Here is a 20,906-nt window from a genome sequence, read left to right as displayed (position 1 = left end):
ACTCAGCATCTTCGCTTCCTCTCTTTTCCCAGCGCCAAATATACTTATATCTGTCTCATTTTAAGTAAAAAGTGTAAAAAAGTGTAAGCAAGTCGAACAGAACTTAATGTCAGGCCTGATATCGGAGTGCAATTCATTTGGCACTCGCAACGTTCGCCAGTATTATTAGAATATTCATGATTTAATTTTAATTGCTCAACACCTAATGAAGCTCACTTTTGTAAGTTTTATCTCATTTCAAGATACACAATCGCCTCTCTAAAATTTTTTTGAAAGAACGTATAAGGTGCAATTGCACCTTAAAAGTACAATTGCACCTCCTAGAGCCTAACCTCATTCTGGTCTAACCTAGAAGGTTTCTAGTTTGATCCACTTTCTTCTGGATTTTCGTCAATATTATATTTAATATATCTGATTATATCAAGAAGTTGAGCAAAATTATTTAAAAAATCAATCGAATATCAAGAATATCATCCAAACGTGGTATCTCAAGGTGAAGTCGAAGACGCGCAACTCTCACCAACCAGTGGGAACCACTTCGAAAAGGAAGATTTTCATCAACGCTAATAAATAACAGAATGTATTATTGAGTATTTCGTTCGTATCGAAAACAAGTGTATATACGGCTGTCGCGACATGTCTGTCAAACTTTTGCGCTGTCTCGCCAGCGACTTTATTCCGAAGGGCCAGCATGTCCGTCACGGCCATCGGATGCGAGGAAAACCGCCGACAATCGCCCGTACCTTGAAGCAACGTCTCGAGGAACTGAATCGAGAGGACCCGACTTTGGATTTCAAGGTGAACATTGGTTATCCGATGACCAAGATCTCCAGACGCTCGATGATAAGCGGTTGGATGAACGAGATCATAGCACGCAGGAACAACGCTGAGCTCGAGAAATCCTCGCGTACCAGGAAGCTGTTGGTGGACCTAAAGACAGTGAAAGAGAATTGGCTACAAATCGATGGATCCTCTCACACTCACAGAATAGCGAAGCACTATGGCGTTTACAATGATCTGTACGGAGACGCTTACTTCATGCCGGTAGTCCCACTGAACATAAGCTATGATACAGAGGATGACAAGCTGATAAAGGTTTACACCGGTAACGTGATCAAGCCAGGCGAAGCTTCTAAGGCACCTGATGTAACATATGATGCAGAGGATGGAACACTGTGGAGCTTGATAATGTCTACACCAGATGGTAACTTGACCAGCGCAGACAACGAGTATTGTCACTGGTTCATCGGCAATATTCCTGGAAATCGTTTGAAGGAAGGAGAGGAGTTAGTGGATTATCTGCAACCGATAGCGCCATACGGCATCGGGTACTGCAGATACATCTTCGTGCTTTACAAGCAGAATCATAGCATAGATTTCTCGGAATACAAGAAAACTAAGCCCTGCTTGAATCTAAAGGAGCGTAACTGGAGAACGCTAGATTTTTATAGAAAATATCAGGACCAGTTGACACCTGCTGGTTTGGCGTTCTTCCAATCAGATTGGGATCACTCGCTAAAGGAATTTTATTACAATATGCTAAAAATGAGAGTGCCGATATTCCGGTACGATTTTCCTAAACCGTACATAAAGAAGCAAACGTGGTTCCCTTTGAAGCAACCCTTCAATATTTATCTAGACAAATATCGCGATCCCAAACAGATAAGAAAGGAATTTCTGTTAAGAAAGCTGAAGAAGGTTCATCCCTTCGACGGGCCAGAGCCACCAAGAAGATTCCCGTTGGCTCATCCTGATGGCAAATACATACCTTCCTGGCTAAAATTCGAGATAATAAAGAAGAGGCGGGGATACAGTCATGTTAACGACCTCAATGAATACTAGATTTATACTAATTGATAATGCAGAATATTGTACAATAAATAAAAGTTGTTTTCAAATGTTGTATTTTATTGTGATGAGATTTGACGCGATAAACTCTATTCCAGTTTCAGGTGTGCCTCTAGAATCTGCCTGCTGTGATACTTGATGTCTGCTCGCGTCGGAATAGTAACGTCGACCATCTCATGTTCAACCAATAATCCTGTAAATTCGTATGGCTTATATGGAGATATTTTGTAAGTCGATAAAAAATAATCAAAGCTGTATAGTTTACAGACAAAAGAAGAGATAATTTACCGATCGGTTCTTCTTCACCAGTTCCGAATATCAAATCAGAATTATAATTCGATACATAGGTGTGGTAAAGATCCCGAGCTTCGTCTTCCTTCTCTTCGAGCTCAAAGTTGCTAATATTGAAGAGAATGTTTATTTTTCGGCTGATTCTCGATATCAGCGTTAAAACTGTGAAACCGATACATTATGGTTTAATTAATTGTTATTTCTATCTAATTTCTATCTTAACATTTTATTAAGGAACAGAGAAAGATTTGAATGGATGTTTAATTAATTATAACTTTTTTACCATCTGTGTCCATTCGTTCGATTTCTGTTAACGCGTCGCGTTCTTCTATATCTTCTTTATCATTGGTTATGATTAGTTCTTTCTTATTCCCGTCTTTGACCGGTTTCTTCACCACTCCTTTGATGCTGTGTTTGACGCAAAGCAACATCATATTCATATTCTGTAAGGCCGCTCTGATATTCGTGAGCAATTCGCCATGAGCTGTTATTTTTTCCTTAAGATCCTTCTCACGTTTCTTCTCGATTTCAATTTGTTCCACTACATCTTGTATACCGTTTATCTTATATCTAAGAAATACCGCGTTTTCAAATTATCAATTCGTTAATGAGATAAAAAACTGTGCCTACTGGAGAGAAAGATTAATAATTATATTATTATATAATTCCTTTTTTTAATGTATTAATTATGCTCAATGCTTCGTCATATCTTGTAGCAATTATTTACTGTTCTTTTGTGGAATACTTGAGACCCTCGAGAACTTGTAACGCCTGATGTTTTTTGTTTAATAAAACCTCGCGATTCTTTATATTGATGTCTAATCGCGCTAGCAAAGCTACCCTGTGCTCAGATTGATTTTCAAGCCTGATTGCAGGAAGAAAACATTTTATATAACTGTAGATATTATTATAAAATATATAGAAGATCTAAAATAGAATACCTTGATAGCAGGTCATGATATGAACGCACGAGTAGAACGTCTTTCACTTCAGTGCAAATATTTTCCAAATATGCTAACTGATTTTCTAATGTTTTGTTAAATACATCGGTATCTCTTTTCATAAAAATGTGATCGCTCTATAAATTATAAATAAGAAAATACTTGAATGAATCTCTTCGTTATACAAATCATCATTATAAAGTAGATATTTGTAAAATTTTATCTAGAAGCTCTAAACAGCACATATCATATAAAGTTGCTAATTAACATAAATATTTTTTGCTAAAATTTTATTGCAAATATCTTCATAAAAATCTTTTCTACGATTTTTGCCGTAAAGAGAGACTAATAGCTCTATAGAATTTTTATTTGTAATAAGAGTAGTCTTATTCACCTCAACACGCACCAATGACTGTGCGTAAGTCCACAAATCCTTCACCTGGCTGTTTACCGTACTCAACATTTGTTCTCTAATTTTCATATTACACCAAACGATTCGAGACATTCGTTTATATTTTTGTCTGACGTCGTCCAGATTCTCTGCTGCCAGTTGACCCCTCACTGTTACCTTCAACATCACTTTGCATTGGGAAGATTGGTCCTCTTTCAAAATATTCATTAAGGTATCGAAAAATATTGCGTCCTACAAAGATTTCGTAGGAATAAAAATGATGTGGTCACAAAAAAGATCTTTGAATTAGATTCTTTATGTTCTTGAGATAAAAATATTGTCTTTAAAAATATATTAATAATGTGACAATCAAAAATTTACTTTCTTCAGAATATTTAGCATCGACCAGTATGTAGAACATATGTCTTTTGCTGCGTTATATTTGGCGATGGATCGCTGTAATTGTGCTACTAATCGTTGCTGCTCGCAGTTCGGTCGATATTCGCTTTGCTCCTCGAGTTCAGTTGAAAGAACGTGATGTTCCAGCTTGTCATTCAGCGAACGAGCAAATCTTTATGGCTCAAAGTTAGCACAAAACGAGTATACGAATCTCAATATCATATATTGTGAGTATATACATAAGAAACGTCATAATATTATTGCATAATACATGCTCTAATGGACTTAATCTTATATATGTATAAGAACTGTACAGGATGGGCAATAACTTTGGCTGCATGGAGCATTTTCGCTATTTTTAGAGACGTGACAATATTTTAATTATGTAAGTTATATAGTATCAAAAGGATCATAATATGATATAAGAATGTCATAATATAACGCTAATAATAACTTTTCTGTAGGTGGATACATTTTGGAGATTCAAAGTTACCTTCATTTTTTTAAATAGAATTATGTATTTTTTTTACATAATGTGATTCTTCTAATTATTCTGTATAAAAGTAGATAGAATCATCAAAAAATCAATAGTAGTAAAAATAATAGTATATACGAAATATTTATTTATACTTTATTTTAGCACACACATTTTGATATAAAATATAAGATATTTTGTAAGATATCAATTTTATGACAACCGTAACATTTTTATGTACCAAATAATAAGATGAATCAATTATTTATCCACCCACAGAAAAATTATTAGGTGCATCCAGAAGCACGACTGCTTACTGAGCGCTCAGTGAGCTCTTGTACCTTCGGTCAATATTTTTAGATCTAATGGAATATGCTAATCAGATGCAAGAGTTCACTGAGCGTTTAATGGACGTGCTTCTGAATGCACCCGATATTAGCACTACATATATTATAACGCTCTTATAATGATACTAAATATAACTTTTGTATTAAAATATTTTTATATCTCTAAAATAGAAGAAATACTTTAGATGAACAAAAATTATTGCCTCCTCCCCACTCTCTTACTCTGTATTAATATGTAAGTACGCTGTAAAAAATAAAATGTTAATTTTAACTTAAAGACGTTTAGTGGACTTGCTAAGACATACAAAATGTTAAAATTAACACAAAAGTGTTAATTTTAAAAAGTTAAAATTAACATAAAAGTTAATTTTAATATTTTTGCATGTCTCACAAAATCCACTATACGTCTTTAAGTTAAAAATTAACATTTTATTTTTTATAGTGTACTTTGCTAATTATTATTCCAACTGCTTAAGCATTTAATATTTATTATAACACGTAAGGATCAGGTTCTACCTGTAATTCGATACCTCGCTTCAATCTTTTCTTTTTCTCATAATAGAGCTTATCTAAGAGGCGTCGTTTCAAATTGCAATCTTGATATATTGCCGCATAAATTTCCTAATACATAAGATTTTCATATTATAGTGCATTTCAGAACTATCCGCGAAAAATACGAATTATTTTTTAAAAATTCAAAGTCAATACTGGTCTATTCTTACGGATGGTTTTAGGCGATTGACCGCCAAGTAGAATCTTTTATGATCGGCTAGCAATCTAAGAATGTGCTGTTTACCATCGTGAAGATGACTGACGATTTCACGATGTCTTTTAACATCGACATCTAGGGACGTGACTTTCCTGGACACTATTGATTTCAATTTCGTTGCTTGCGATAGCTGTAGTTTCTTATCACGTGCTGGGCATATCAAAACAATTGCACATATAACTATTTAGAATCTATGTATTCTTTACTGAGCTATTCTGAAACGAACTTTATTTTAGAAATGCCAAAAGTAAGTTCTTGCAAAATATTTTATGTAATCTATGTTACCTGTATCTAAAAAAATACTGTTCCATCTATTGATGTCAAAATATTAATATCAGATAAATAAGTTTCATTTGCAAGAACGATTAATTCTCTAATATCATATCATATATAATTTAATATTAATTAGTGAAAAAAGTTCTTATAGTAGTTCTTATCATATTTTTAATAATTTTTCATATTTTAAAATTATAAAGACTTTTGAAAAATGTGCCTCTTGAACTTTTTTATATAAAATTATAAATTTTTTTTAGAAATTATAAAATAAGACATCTTAGTATTTTAAAATTCACATATTTACTCACATACACACAATTCGTCAAAAAAAGTGACACAGTAAAAAAATAGAAAAAATTAAGAAATTAAAAAATTTTTCTATTTTTTAAGGAATTGTTTTTTCTTTGTTTATTAAAATCGGTGAGGGACAGTTTCTTCAATTTCCTTGTGAGTGTATAAAGAATTCTAGAAAATGTGTAACAATTTTTTAGTATTTCTAAAAAGTATTCTAATTTGTATTTAAAAAATTAGAGAAATTTTCTGAAAAGTTATAATAAAATTATACAGAAATTCTAAAAAATTCTGAAATTTATGTAGAAATTCTGAAAAATTATACTTATAAAGAATTCTAAGAATAATTTTTGTCACGGATATAATCTATTTTAAATGTAAAATACGACTATTAAGATATAATCTTAAGATAATCCTTTCTCTACTTAATTTAGTTAGAAATAGAACAAATATATCTATTCAAATTTATAATTTTAAACAATGCTTGACCATGCAATTTCAGAATTCCACGATAACGACTTATTTTGTCCCTGATAAGCCATGTCTCCACACGTATCTCTTTAGGAGTTTTCGCACGACCCATTTCTATGATATTCCTTGGTTTTCGATGGATTGCTGCATCGAATATTAAACATCACATTACAAGCAAGCGAGGAAACTGTCATTATCCGGTTAATTGCGCGTTGCATTCTAATTATCTAGTTATTGTCCTGGTTATTGCCATGGTTATTATGACAACGAGAACAGTAACTATAGGTATATAACCATCTTCGCACATATAACTACTTTCATACATACATATACACACATACATACAATTAATTTAAAAAAGCTGTTTTACTTGAAGTTTGCAGGCAGTCTAAATAATAAAATAATTATATTAATTAAAACTATTTTATTTTTCTACTTATATTTCAGACTAATATATAAATGTTATAATCAGTTATTAAATTCTATACAAATCATAGCACTCATATGTAGATCTTGATGGATAGTTTATTCTATTTATATATATATATATATTTTTACACAATTAAAAAAAATGATGTAAAACTTTATATGAAAAATTTATGTGATAAATTAAAATTACTTGTAGTGTTTGTTGTAACTATATGTCATTAATATTTTAAAACGCTTGTTAGCATCTATATCCTGTATTGGAAAAAAACGGCGTCGTGCTTCGATATTAAAAATAAATAGAAATGATCGTGGGCAAATGTTTATTAAGAGCATATTAAGAAAAGGAAATTTTATTAAAATCGTTGTACGTCTGGAAGAGAATTAACAAAATACTGGTCGTTCCGTAGTCTACGTTTAACGCAAAATGCTCTTTCCAGTGTGATCTACTCATGATTATTTGTCGATTCGATAAATTGTAACTGTAACTATATTCATCGTATCAATAATATTAACTTTATGTAATTAGTCTAATACACTTCAAAACAAAGTGAGTGCTTCACATAAGTTTCTCTTATTGTATATTGATGCACGTTGCTACCCGTATAATAAATATCGAATTTGTCATGTAAGATAAAATGGCGCAGTAGTCCGTGAGAGACTCTTGAGAATTAAATGAGAGAACTCGTGTTCGCTCTCACACCTCTTTGTAAGATCGACAAGGTGGCGGTGGTGCGCTCCAAATGCCATTTTCCCGACATGATGGTTTTTTCACTGGTTCCAGAGGAGTCACATAGCCAGGCGAACATGTTACCTGTTTCATACATTTCAAAATTACACTTCAATAATTTTGAAAAATCTATTTAATTATTTATATGGCAATCTTATTATATTTATTATATACAATAATAAATTAACCAAGCAGAAAAAAAAGAATTAAAATCACCTGTATGTTATCTCCTGGTTTGTACCAAAACTTGAGAGGTGCGATTCGGCCATGAGGAGGATCACCTGGATAAGGACATCTTACCTTACCTAGAATATTACATAATAAATTATATATAAATATTAATATATAAAATATTATTAATATACAAAAATTTAATGTTTGAAATTTTTAATAATTCCAAAAACACGAAGAAAACAGTATAACATTAATTTTTTAGTGCTATTTTTTCATGCACGGAAAAAACAGTTTCGCTGAAATATGTACATAAAAAATTAGGCCAATTACAGATTAAAATAATTATATAAGAATTTCAACATTTTATGATAATGGTGTAAAAGATTTTGACACTTTAGCAACCAGCTTGAGCGTTCAATATGATTATTTATAGATTGTAGATTGTAGCAACATAATTATTTTCAGATGTGTATTCAGCTAAATTTTTTAGATATTTCAGCGCAAAACCGTTCTTTTCGTGTAAAATTACAAAACAAAATTAAAGTGGCGCAATCTTCTCACGCTAATTAATGCAGGATTATCAACTGTATTTGAAATATGTTATATTAATATTATAAAACTTAATTATACGGACACTTACATACAGGCGGATCGTGAGACCAAGTACCGTTCTCGATGCATATGATAACCCCTTCTCCTATCAATTGATGACCTGGTTGACAGGCGAATCTCACTAAGGCGCCGACTTTGTATGTTCGGCCGTGATATTGTTTCTTGTTAGTATATCGCGGTTGCTCTACGATGCGTCCACTTTGTGGCGTTTCCGGTACAGGACAAATGATCTCTACAAACATCTTTTATTAACTACGATGTTATTTCTGTTAAAAATGATTATATAATTGATTTAACTGATTATGACTGATTTTTTGCAAGAACTATTTTTTTTAAGCATACATAAGTCTAAAAATAATTTCAGCCGAGCATTCAAATCGACTAATTCAATGTTTAAGCCATGTTGCAATTTGTCGAAAAAGTTTTTGAGATATTTTTAAAATTACTGTCTAAAAATTCTTTAAAAATAGAATCACATCTTCTAAAATGACTGTTTTACTTTGACAAGTCGGCATAGATCCGTTCCACTTGCCGTCTCCTTCGCACGTCATACTCTGCGAGCCCAAAAGTTTGTATCCCCACATGCAGGTGAAGATAGCTTTCTCGCCATAAGTGCTATTGTGATCGTTTAATACCAACAATGCATTATTTCTGATAATTATCTCCGAGCATTTGATCTTTTCGCATTGCGGCATCTCCGTCGACCATTTGCCTGCAAGACACAGTTTTTTTAATTTTATATTTAACTGTGCTCACTGGCAAGCAAGTGTTGCTTCGTACCGTTATACTGGCACGTAATTCTGGAAGCACCTTCTAATCTGTAGCCTACTGGACACTCGAAAACGGCACTATTTCCCATTCGGCTGCCCCCGATACGACTGATTAACGGCGACTCCGGGACATTCAATACCGGGCATTGAACATCTGCAAAAGTTAATTAAAGCCATCATTGGAAAAAGAATCCGGTTTTATTAATTGAAATTCTGACTAAAAATGGACAAATAAAAATTTTCTAGTTGAATCTATTATAAGTTTAGTTGAGATAATCAGAATTCTGATTGATATATAAATCAGTAATCTTCTGACTCGTTTATTTTCAATCAGAAATTTTTTTGATATAATAGAATTACCTCGCTACTGATGAATGCGATCAATGTAAACACAATAAATTCTAAGAATAACATATTATTTTACAAAATTCTATTTAGTGACCGTACCTACAACACGAACTTGTATAGAGTTATTCAATCCTTTTGGTGTGGTGCACGTGTATATTCCGGAATCTGGAGGTTTGGCGTAGTATATCGATAGGCGATACTTAAAGTCTCTTTCCCGTGCAGCGATCGCCCATCCTAGAACAAGTAAATAAAAAAAATATATAAATTATATTTAAGGACGAACGTTTAAATTTCACATTATTAAGAATAAATTTTTTTAATTATTAAAAACTCTTATTTGAATCCATACGTTTTAATGTACAAATATTCAAGGTCTCAATGCACTTTTCAGATTTACCTGTCAGATATCGACGGAACGTTGAGGTCCATGTCCATTCGGGATTGCCCAATTTCCTAGCAAAGAGACACTCCAGATGCAGGATACTTCCTGGGTAAACGGCGAGTGCACCAGTCGGCTCTACTACGGCCGAGCCAGTAGGTAGACCGAAGTCGATGGTTGGTGGTACATCTTCTGTTTATCCTCGAAAAACGCGAGGACCAAAATTTAGAAGAGATTATCGATGACGTACATAATATAAAAAATCACAGGACACATCAAAATATATCTATACGTATAATATTTAATATTCCCATATATTTCTTTTTCATCAATCATAATTTTTTGAATAATTGGAGTAGACTCTATATACGTCTGTTGTTTCTTTTAGGTATTTCAAATACGATTATATTATGACGTACCGGTATAATTAGAGATTGCTGTGGTAGACACACAACTAGGTGTCTTTCCATCCCACGTGCCATTGCGGCAGTGCAACAAGGAATCGCCGATAAACTTGTATTTACCTATCTCTCGACATCTCACCATCAGCCGTTCATTGTGAGGTACACGAATTGTGTGTATCTGTAACATATATTTGCTCTCTAAAATATTTGAAACTAAGAATTAGAAAAGAGCTCCCGAATTTACATTCTTTAACTCTGTCATGTTTTCTTTGTACTTTTTATTAAAACTTCTTGGCTTTAAATAGTAAAATGAAGCTTTATTTACAGTCTGTAATAATAAATTTAAAATATTTCATTTTATTTATAAAAAGAAATCTACGCCAGAAATGATTGGATCTTGAATCAACATTAATTCGACGTCGATCGATATTAAATTAACATCGATTTGATGTTGATGAATCAATGATTTTTGGCTGGAAAAATATAGATATATTTTTTATATATTACTGATTATTCTTTTCGATCACTAAATCGCTGGAAATTTCAATCAATTGCGATTAATAATAATAATAATCATCAAATATGTGAATTCAGATAAAAATTTTTACAATAAAGATTTTAAACTTGTTAACTTATTCAATTTTGGATTTTTAAAAACCTTACTATCAACAAATTACTTATCAAGTTTTGATATTAACAATTTTGTTGCTAAAGTAAGGCAAAGCGATATACTCACAGACATAGTAAGATATTTATAGGTGACGATAAGAAGAGGATGAAGGTCTTTCAATATGCAAACGTTGTCCAGTCCTAAATTCTCGGTATCTGCAAGTACACACGACAGATGTTTAGAAATTTGAATTTGAAACCGTATCTTTTAGTTCGCGCACACTCGCTCACACCCTTGCAACAGCGTCCGAAAATCGATCACGTTTTATAGCGGCTTGCGCGATGAACGCCGAATAGAAATCGATCCGACTTGATCGCGTGGCACATGAAACGATTAGGTATACTGTCGTTGCGTCGTGCGTCAAGAAGTTGCACGTGCTTCTCTTTGAATGTTGTTTAGGGATAACTTAAGGCTGTATTTTTTATTTAAAAAATTACAGATTTTTTTGTATTGTATTTGAAAATAATACAAAAAGTTCGGCAACAATTTAGAACCTGGATCAAAAATTTTAATTTAAGAAGTAAACTCAATAACAAAATAATGTAAATAACGCTCGATATTTGCAACAAGTAACTTTCGGAGACGATCAATAAACGAGCAACTTTAGGTTAAAAATTAAAATATTATATTTATACATTAAATAACATACCAAATTAGTAAACTCAATTATAAGAAGTAGAGCTTATGAAGTTAAATTAATTATTTTTTTTTAGTAATTAATTGTAAGATAAAATGAGAAGATTCTTATTTAAATTATAAAATTGTATATATCCTTAAGTTTTAACAAATAGAAAAAAATTGTTTATCTTCTATATAAAAAGTGTATTAAAGATCGACCTTTATAAAGAAATAAATAAAATCTACAGTTCTTGGAATTTAAAAGCCGATTTTTTAAATCTATGTGGATCTCTTCCATGTACGATAAGAAGAGATTTACACACATAATATTATATTTCGATTAAATTATAATAATCAGATACGATTAATATCTTTTCTTAAAAGAAAATGTCATTTTTATAAGAAATTTTATATAGAAATGTGATGTCTCATTCAAGATTATTATCTTGATACAATCGTAAGTTGATTCCTATAAACTGCATCCCCTATGTATAAACATCCATGAGAGATTTTACAAATTTTATCTTTCGTTTGTTCTGTATACTATTTATTTTTTAATTTATTATTCAGAAATATTCCTTAACAATTACGACGTTCTTTAAAAGCGAATTTTGGTTGCAAGATCCGCACTGGAACGTCATGTGCCATGCACGCACCTATGCACTTGAAATTCAACGTGAACAGGAACAACGTCGTGGTCGCTATCAAGGCGACACGTGCACGCGTCCTTCCCGAACGGTCGTCGCACGGCATGTTGCTGGTGTCCTGGCAAATCGCGGTCACGCAGGACCATGATTAACGACGACGAGGGACGCTAACGCAGCGTGGTAGCGAGGCGGATGCATGATCGCGCGTCGTCGATCGGTCTCGACTGCCGTCTCTCGATTCCGTTCATTATCTCGCACAAAACAGCAGGATACTTTCACGTCGCACTCTCGAGCGCAATTATCACACCCTGCAATCGGATGCGGGAGCGTGCGACAACACGCCAGCAACAACGTCGATACTAAACATCCATAATCGGCGGGGATGGTCCAAGATTCGCTGTTCCGAGGGATGCGCATGCGGCCACCCCCTGTTCTTTCTCTCTCTCTCTCTCTCTCTCTCTCTCTCTCTCTCTACATCGTCGCTGCTTTCAACCCCAGAACTCCATTTGGTCTATGTGCCACATCTGTAATTCTGGCGAATATACTGGGTGATAATGTTCGCCATAATTGAAAAGTTTACAATGATAAATAAGAAACGTTAAGTGATCAATGTTGAACAGATTCTATTATGTAATAGTAATATCATTTAGCCCCAATAATTAGTATAATATCATTACCAATCAAAATGACATAAATATTAAACAATATGTTTAATTGTTTTATAAAAATTATAGGAACTATAACTCATCAAATTAAATGTGAACAATATATAAAAAAATATAAACGATGTATAATAGAGTTCTATTATTAAAATATTAACAATTCTTTGAACATAATAATACAACACAAACCTCCAAGGGACGTCCAGACGTTTTCTGAACGTCCTGAGGACATTCCCAGAATGTCTCATAAAGTGTGCTGTATGAGATAATATTATTTAGCTATTCAAAGTCACACATAAGTATTAAATATAGTCTTTGATTGCATTAAAAACTGTAAAGACAATTGATCGTCACACAAACTTTTTATATTATAATGTAAATCGCCATGTATCGTATCGAGAGGCTTACTATCAAAGTATTAAATTTTAGTAAGAGATTCTTTGTGCATATCTTAATATCATTCAAGCATTGTCGTTCTTCAAAACTATTCGTAACTATTAAATATAGCGCTTAATGCATTAAAAGTTATAAAGATTGGTTTATTAAATTAAATACAATATAATAGCTATACAAATCCATTATCAAAACTATTAAGTTTTAACGAAAGTTTCTTTCAATTTTTTTATTATTTATAAATGTAAAAAGCGTAAGAAATAAAACGAAACACCCTGTAGAAGGATTCTATATAGAGATGTTATTACGAGAGAAGTTCTGTGAATCACTTTGTTCCCGTTTTAAGCATCTGTGACCTATCTTTCTGTTTCTTTTGGAAAGGTTAATGCAGTAGTACATGAAAATGAAAAATGGAGAGATGCTCAGACACTATTCAGATATTTTATGTGCGAAAAATAAAAACGGCGAAGTACGAATGCGAACTCGAGTACAACTAAAATTTACGAGCTTAATAAAATAATGCAATATGTAGAACAAGATGAGATTAAGTATTATATATATTGGCAGATCTTTTATTGGTAGTTTTATACTATAATTACAATAATAAAATAAGACAAATATATAAAAATTATAGACACATGTCGGAATTAAACAAACAATATCACGTATTCGGAACAAATTCGCAAATCCATTGATATTAAATGCCATTGATAGATATTAATAAATATTATAAATTATGGATATTAATAATAAGTTATTTATAATATACTTCATTTATGAATATTATATATTATATATAGCATTAATTATAATTTATTAGTCAACTGTCTTGTTTGAAAATCCGTCATTTGCGTTCCTATACTTGAAAATAATCGCAGGTAAAAGCTAAGTAAAGTTGAGAACTTTAGACGTATTCGGCATTAACTAATACAGGACGAAAATATATCGCAAATTCTGATTAAAGTAAAACGTAAATATTACGTACAAGTCATCTCACATCATAATTTAAATTAAATTTCTTACTGAACAATTTCTACCGAGCTGTCTTTCCTATTTAAAAACACTTGCAAAAAACGAGAATTAAAGCTGATAATTTCAGGCACGTTCCGCATTACTTAATAATTATTCCAAGGCAGGAGTACTTACGTCGCGAATTATTATGGATGATGAAAACATGCCGAGTGTGCAGGATTTTTCTCAATTGGAACGGCAATTTCGTGAACAGTTTTATGAGTTGCAAAGCAACACGGTAAAATATAATACCACTTACTATATTGATTAATTTGAAGTGTACTTAACCCTTTTACGCCCAGCATGAACCTGTAACGTGTCCTAAATTAACACACGAGAGAGAGAGAGAGAGAGAGAAAAGCAATACTAATAATACACAGAGACTTATAGATATTACAGGATATTTATAGATGTTACAGGATATTTAGAAAATATTTAGGGCGGACTTAAAGGACGACTTCGACCGAACTCCAAACTCAACTTAATTAATCGGAGTGATTAACAAATATTTATACTAGTTAGTTTGCCAACGTGAACAGAATAATTACTGTTTGGTTTTTTAATACTTAAGAAAAAAACTAGATTGGGACGATAAATTATTCAATTAAAATTTTGCAATTTCAGTTAAATTAATCAAATTAATTGATTAAGTTAATTGGAATTTGGACGAAATCACCTTAAACTATTGTGATAGAATGTAGACTAGTATTAAATAGTAGATATAATCAATTTTTGTTTGTTTAATATAAGAAAACAAAGATTACGATATTAGAAAAGATGAATTATACAGTTATATTAATTGTGAAATTATAGTAATTATAATTAATTATGATATAATTGTATTGATTAGAAACTCGATGAAATTAATTTCCAATTAAGTTAATTGGATTTACTTATGCAAAATTATCTTTATGAAAATTACAGTTTTCGTTTCGAAAAAATTCTTTACTTTTTTTGAAAAAGATTCAAAAACTGATTCTTAATGTCTTTTCCAAATTGAGCAGAGTAATAATAATGTTAGAACAAGAGTTGCATCTTTTTTTAAGGAAGAAAAATCTTTCCTATTACGGAATAAATACTGACTTTTTATAGTAGTTTATTCAATTAATTATTAATTATATTATGAATTATGTACATTTCGGGGACAGATTACCCTGCAGACGATGCAGAAGGATCTACTAGAAACTCGTCACGCTTTATATAGTACAGAGTTGAAGCTGGAAAAAGAGCGTGGAGTTTCTCACGAGTTAAAGATGCGCCTGAAAGCGATCACGGAGGTGGCGAACGAGTCGCAGCAACAGCAAACGAAAAATCAGGTCGAGAGTCTTCAATTGCGAATCAAGTATGACGCGATGACGAAGCAATGCGAGTCCCTGATGAGTCAAGCCGCGACCGCGAAGATACACGAGGCTGAGTGTAAAATAAAAATTCGGAGCTTAGAAGAGAAGCTGCATCAGAGGGATGCGAGCAACAAAATAATGGAGCAAGCTTTAAAGAAGCTTCAACGTGACAATTCGCGCGCTATTACCACTATCGATCAGTACGTTTGACCTCGTCGTGAATAAGCCTGTCAAATATTCGCTGTATTCAACTAGAAGCACTTAAATAAAACACTCAATCTTACTCTTTAAATTTTTGGAATGGACTCTCATTTTAAAGAGTGAAAATTGAGCCAATCTTGAAAAAAAGCGGCTCAATTTTCAATCTTTAAGAGAGGTTTCACCTTTCAGAGTGAGATTCACTTTAAAAGCTTTAGGAAGTATTTCTTTATATATAAAGCTTTGTAATATTAAACGTAAAGTTTGTTTTTTATTGTTATGCTGCATTAGACTTTCTTTCTCGTTTTCGTCGAATTTCAAACATATATCTTGTTTCACTTTGAGTACACAAAGTGTACACTAATCCAGCTATAAAAAATAAACCCCTTTAAAACTTGATTTTACACTTGCAGCTTTATTTCTAATCTAAATCAGAATTAAATTTTAATGGCTGATTCTACGATAGGTTTTTCTGCGACGATAACATTAATAATAAAGCTAGAATTTAATCTTGTAGCTTCATAATTCATCATTAACTTTTTAGTAAAATCGCGAAACTTAAAGAGGAGCATCGATACCTGTACAAATCCTGCAAAGAAACTATTATTTTCAACCAACGCTTACAAACTGTGGGTTTGTGTACACATGCGATACATCAAAAGGACAAAGCGAAAATAAAAGAGTTGGAATATATGCTAGCTTCGATGACGATCAGGAACACAGGCTCCGCACAAGAATCCGTAAATTACGATGCGCATTTGAAGATAGGAAAATTACCGCCGCCATCTATATAAAGAATAACAGGACAGGATTTTATCAATAAATGTACTGAAACACGTATTATGTACAGGATTAATAAAAAATGTATTATAATAATCGTTTGTATATTTAAGTATAAGTTGAACAAGTTTTGATGGTAAAAATGCAAATTTGCAAGATGCACATCATGACAACCAGCGAACGAAAGAGATTTGTTTATTTTTTTCTTTTATTGCGGTTCCCTGTAAACGAATCTATCTCTATATGCAAAATAAATCTCATCGGAAGATAAGCCTCGCATAATTCATGCTCGTCTGTCTCTTTCCTTTTAGACCTAATAAAAAATTCTATTACTATCCGTGATATAACAAAATCTATAAAGTTTTTGTTCAATTCGTCACAAGGCATTTTAATTACATCGGTTAATGCTCTAGTACACTTTACGTTTTTCCTGTTAATTTTGTGAAAAAGCTATATCTGCTTAATAACAGTATAAAAACGATTGTGATACCTATACTGCTTAATCTTATTTTTTTTTTTCTTACTTTTAGTCATTGTATGTGATGTTGTACGGTGTGATGTATGTTCCTATGTTTCTATAGACACATGGTCCTCCGATAAAGAGAAACACATACGATATAAATTATATTGAAATATGAATTGCAGAATTTCGTGCATAAGAAATTGTATACTTCATCCCATTGCCATAAAAATTAAGTAACACGTACTTTTACACTCAACAGTGATTTTTCGATAAAAAATCGACCATTACCCTTGATATAAGAAAACCAGAGGAGAAATTGCGTGCTTGATATATCACATGCTTAATACATGACATTTTTATCTGATTCAATAAATTATATTGTATAATAACTTTTTAACCCTAATCGGTATTCGTGTGGATTCGGACATTTTCTTCAATTACGTTTATTTATAATTTTTCACAATCCACATAATTTTAAGATTTTAATCTTATTCCCTCGGATTTTGACTTTCAAAACAAAGAAAGCCGTTGACTTTAAGCAAAGACGCATTAATTTAAAGTACAATGGACCCACAAATTTCAGAGCGAATACCGATTAGGGTTAAGAGATACGATAGGATATAGATCACATCAATAGGATATAAATTCCGTCAACTTAAACCAACGCGAAACTATTTCACCTAACTATTTCCCTTTAATTATATTGATTAACAATAAAATGTTTGCATAACAAATTGTAAAAGTTGCATGAATCAACATTCATGTAATGCACTCACGTATACACTCCCTTTCTATATAATAAAAATAAAACATTTTAATACTTTCTCCTCTGAGGGTTTCTTCGGCAAAAAAATACATTCATGTTTCATAATTTCTGAGTCTTTAATACGATGCGTTTCATTGTCAAGGAATAAACCCACTATATCCGATACTTGAAATGTGAAAAGTTCCACAGAACATCGGTTTTGTTCGACGAAATGAACATAAGTAAATAATGATAGTAAATAGATGCGCCTCCTTGAACAGTTGAAAATATTTGGGGGGTCAGAGTATAGTACAACGGGCGAGCCAACTAGGTGGCTTCCTTTGTGGTTCTGAAGCTTTCAATTGATGACCGCCGCCTTTTGGTGGATTCGATGCTTCCTATATAAAATAAGACACAGTATTAACAGAATGTATAACAGAATGTATAGTGTAAGATATATTTAGTGCACAAAATTCATCGTAATCTCACACCATTTTTTATACACTTTGTTCATAACCAGTTTAAATGTTATTTATTATTCGGTCTAACAATTAATGTTAGTAAATGCAAACGTAATACAGCATGCGTGTTATCTCATTGTGATTTATATTTGTCCGATTATTAGAAATAATTTACCACAAAGTTAATTGGAAATAACATAAATTCAGATGTTAGGCAAGCTTAGTGTAATATAATGCAAAATTAAAATGATATATACTGTTCAAGCAAGACATTGAATGTTTTTCCTGCACCAAAATTTCTTTTTCGCTTTAGCTAAATATCAAACGTATACCTATTTTATTTGAAATTCCAAAAGTGTACGTTAGTTTAGTTATAAAAAACAGACTTAACATAAATTGAAACTGATATCAGACACATAAGCAATAATTGAAGCAATAAGTATTGTTTTCAGTTAATGCGGATATTTGATTAACATAAAGTTATATACAGCTTTTTAGTAGACATTTGCCTATCATAACAATCGTATCAATATCAAAACAAATTAATAGAAGTTGATATATGATATATGACAAGATGCAACGATATATATCATCACAAAATGTTTTGTTGATTGTAGATATATAATTCAAGACATATAATTTAAAAACGTTAAAAACCAACGGTGTACAAAGAAAGTTACCTTCTGCCAAGATAGACCAGCACCAAACACAGAGAAACACAGACAGGAAACAGAGAAACAGTGGTTATTTTGTAGTACATATAAGATAAAAATGTTCATGTGAAAACTTACATATAATTAAGCATATCTTTCTCGAATTTATATTATTCTAATTATTAATATCTCTATGTATAATAGATTTTTACATGTGTCATGGCTTTACACATTGAAACATGGCTTTACACATGAATACTAACTATAACATATTAATTCCAGAAATATGAATACTAATTACAGAGTAATCTATATTCGGACAATCAGTATCTGTAATATCTTGAAATATATATGATACGATTCATGTTTCCTCACCAGTTTCTTTTCCATTTTCGCTTTGATATCACGTGCCAGAGTATAAAAAGCCTCTTCCACATTGATACTAGATTTCGCCGAGGTTTCCATAAACTTAATGCCATATTCCACAGCCAGTTGTTCGCCCCTTTCCTTCGTCACTTGCCTCTTGTCTGTAAGCTCACACTTATTGCCTAATAACATTTTTTCCACATCCGCTGACGCATTCTCCTCTATATTACGAATCCAGTTTTTAATGTTTTCAAAACTTTTATCGTTTGTAACGTCGTACACCAACATGATTCCCATCGCGCCACGATAATACGCTGTAGTTATGGTACGAAACCTTTCTTGTCCAGCGGTGTCCCTACAAGTGCAAAAAATACATTCAATTATATTGCAGTACGATCTACATCACGACTTTATGAGACTAAATTGCTCTCGATGTGACGAACGAAAAGGAAGAACGTAAAGTATATTTACCATATTTGTAGCTTAATTTTCTTTCCGTCCAATTCGATGGTACGAATCTTAAAGTCAATGCCTGAAACGTACAAGGAAATAGTATAATAGAATCAAGATTCCAGCTACTTTCCGGAGATACGGGGAAACGGAAAGCAGCGGATCTCGAGGTCGGATAGCGCGCGGCACAGGATGAATCACATTACTGTAAACGGCGCAGCATAATGCGCTCTTTGTCTATTATCGAATAACATTCGGCCTGTTTTCTCGAGAGAGACACACCCCGGTCCGCGCCACCGAAGGCAGCGATTAATAAACGTAGAAATGAGACGGAGGTCGCGGGGGGGAGGTGGGAGAGAAACGTGTGCCGACACAAACGTACCGATGGTCGAGATGAAGGTGGTGTTGAACGCGTCCTCGGAGAATCGGAACAGCACGCAGGTCTTGCCTACGCCGGAGTCGCCGATCAGCAGCAGCTTGAATAAATAATCGTACGTCTTTGCCATTGTCGCTGCGATGATGGCACGGGATCGTCGCAGCCGCTGCTGTGCTTCCCCGAGCGATTATTATCGCTCACTACGAGTTCCGGGCGCTTCGCGGACGATACTTCCTGACGTTCGTGACGGGCCCACGAATTCGCAACACCAGCTGGCCGAGTCTCTCTATCTCTCTCCCTCTTGAGGTCCTTTTTATCTCTCTCTCTCTTTCTCTCTCTCTCTCGCTCACCACCGAAGATATCTAACCGTCTCGTCCGCGAGACATTTGATGAGGCGCGTTCTCCTTCCTCCGATGTTCGCTCGCTCGCTCGCTCGCGCTCTCTCTCTCTCTCTCTTTCTCTGTCTCTCCTTCTCTGTCTGCTCCTGGCTCTCCCGACGGAATCTCGACTTTTGGACGCGATGACAGTACAGACGGGCGGTGACGCGTGGATCTACCGCGCGCGAGAAATCGCGGGAGAAGGGAGCTCGCTCGCGTAACCCTCGTACACGCTCGTGACCGCGCGACCGCGAATTAACAAAGCGTATTAATCGCGCAAAACATTTGTGTCACACAAAAAAGCGGTGACAGCCGTCCGTCCGCGAACTCCGACGCGATTTCGCCCCCGTGTGG

At 33.2% G+C, this 20,906-nt stretch overlaps 4 protein-coding genes and 1 pseudogene across 5 annotated transcripts; 2 read left to right on the top strand and 3 right to left on the bottom strand.

The window, feature by feature from the left end:
* Positions 1-270: 270 nt before the first annotated feature.
* mRpL38 (mitochondrial ribosomal protein L38) lies at positions 271-1,916 on the top strand. Its single transcript, XM_018458578.1, has one exon. It carries the CDS (start codon positions 637-639, stop codon positions 1,840-1,842), a length of 1,206 nt encoding a protein of 401 aa, XP_018314080.1. The 5' UTR covers positions 271-636; the 3' UTR covers positions 1,843-1,916.
* Positions 1,860-6,735, bottom strand: LOC108729448 (uncharacterized). Its single transcript, XM_018458577.1, has 10 exons — positions 6,518-6,735; positions 5,415-5,611; positions 5,209-5,313; positions 3,853-4,017; positions 3,475-3,723; positions 3,081-3,217; positions 2,867-3,004; positions 2,423-2,709; positions 2,137-2,301; positions 1,860-2,041 (listed from the first exon to the last, which is right to left on the bottom strand). Exons 1-10 carry the CDS (start codon positions 6,609-6,611, stop codon positions 1,938-1,940), a joined length of 1,641 nt encoding a protein of 546 aa, XP_018314079.1. The 5' UTR covers positions 6,612-6,735; the 3' UTR covers positions 1,860-1,937.
* A 396-nt stretch (positions 6,736-7,131) lies between these two features.
* Positions 7,132-12,699, bottom strand: hig (locomotion-related protein hikaru genki). Its single transcript, XM_018458530.1, has 10 exons — positions 12,287-12,699; positions 11,079-11,167; positions 10,358-10,520; positions 9,957-10,130; positions 9,659-9,793; positions 9,222-9,365; positions 8,941-9,153; positions 8,470-8,673; positions 7,872-7,960; positions 7,132-7,739 (listed from the first exon to the last, which is right to left on the bottom strand). Exons 1-10 carry the CDS (start codon positions 12,381-12,383, stop codon positions 7,623-7,625), a joined length of 1,425 nt encoding a protein of 474 aa, XP_018314032.1. The 5' UTR covers positions 12,384-12,699; the 3' UTR covers positions 7,132-7,622.
* Positions 12,700-14,381: 1,682 nt separating this feature from the next.
* On the top strand, positions 14,382-16,682 carry LOC108729332 (uncharacterized; annotated as a pseudogene).
* Positions 16,683-16,763: 81 nt separating this feature from the next.
* Positions 16,764-20,901, bottom strand: Rab8 (RAS oncogene family member Rab8). 2 transcript variants are annotated; one of them, XM_018458531.1, is made up of 5 exons: positions 20,182-20,901; positions 19,821-19,881; positions 19,359-19,704; positions 19,011-19,013; positions 16,764-18,267 (listed from the first exon to the last, which is right to left on the bottom strand). In XM_018458531.1, exons 1-5 carry the CDS (start codon positions 20,303-20,305, stop codon positions 18,169-18,171), a joined length of 633 nt encoding a protein of 210 aa, XP_018314033.1. In that variant the 5' UTR covers positions 20,306-20,901; the 3' UTR covers positions 16,764-18,168. The 2 variants fall into 2 exon arrangements, with proteins under 2 accessions (XP_018314033.1, XP_018314034.1); XM_018458532.1 differs by lacking the exon at positions 19,011-19,013.
* Positions 20,902-20,906: the final 5 nt, after the last annotated feature.

The sequence above is a fragment of the Mycetomoellerius zeteki genome, unplaced genomic scaffold, assembly GCF_001594055.1.
Source record: "Mycetomoellerius zeteki isolate Tzet28-1 unplaced genomic scaffold, Tzet1.0 scaffold73, whole genome shotgun sequence".
NCBI classification, from domain to species: Eukaryota; Metazoa; Arthropoda; class Insecta; order Hymenoptera; family Formicidae; genus Mycetomoellerius; species Mycetomoellerius zeteki.
This window is presented reverse-complemented; position numbering and strand designations above follow the sequence as displayed.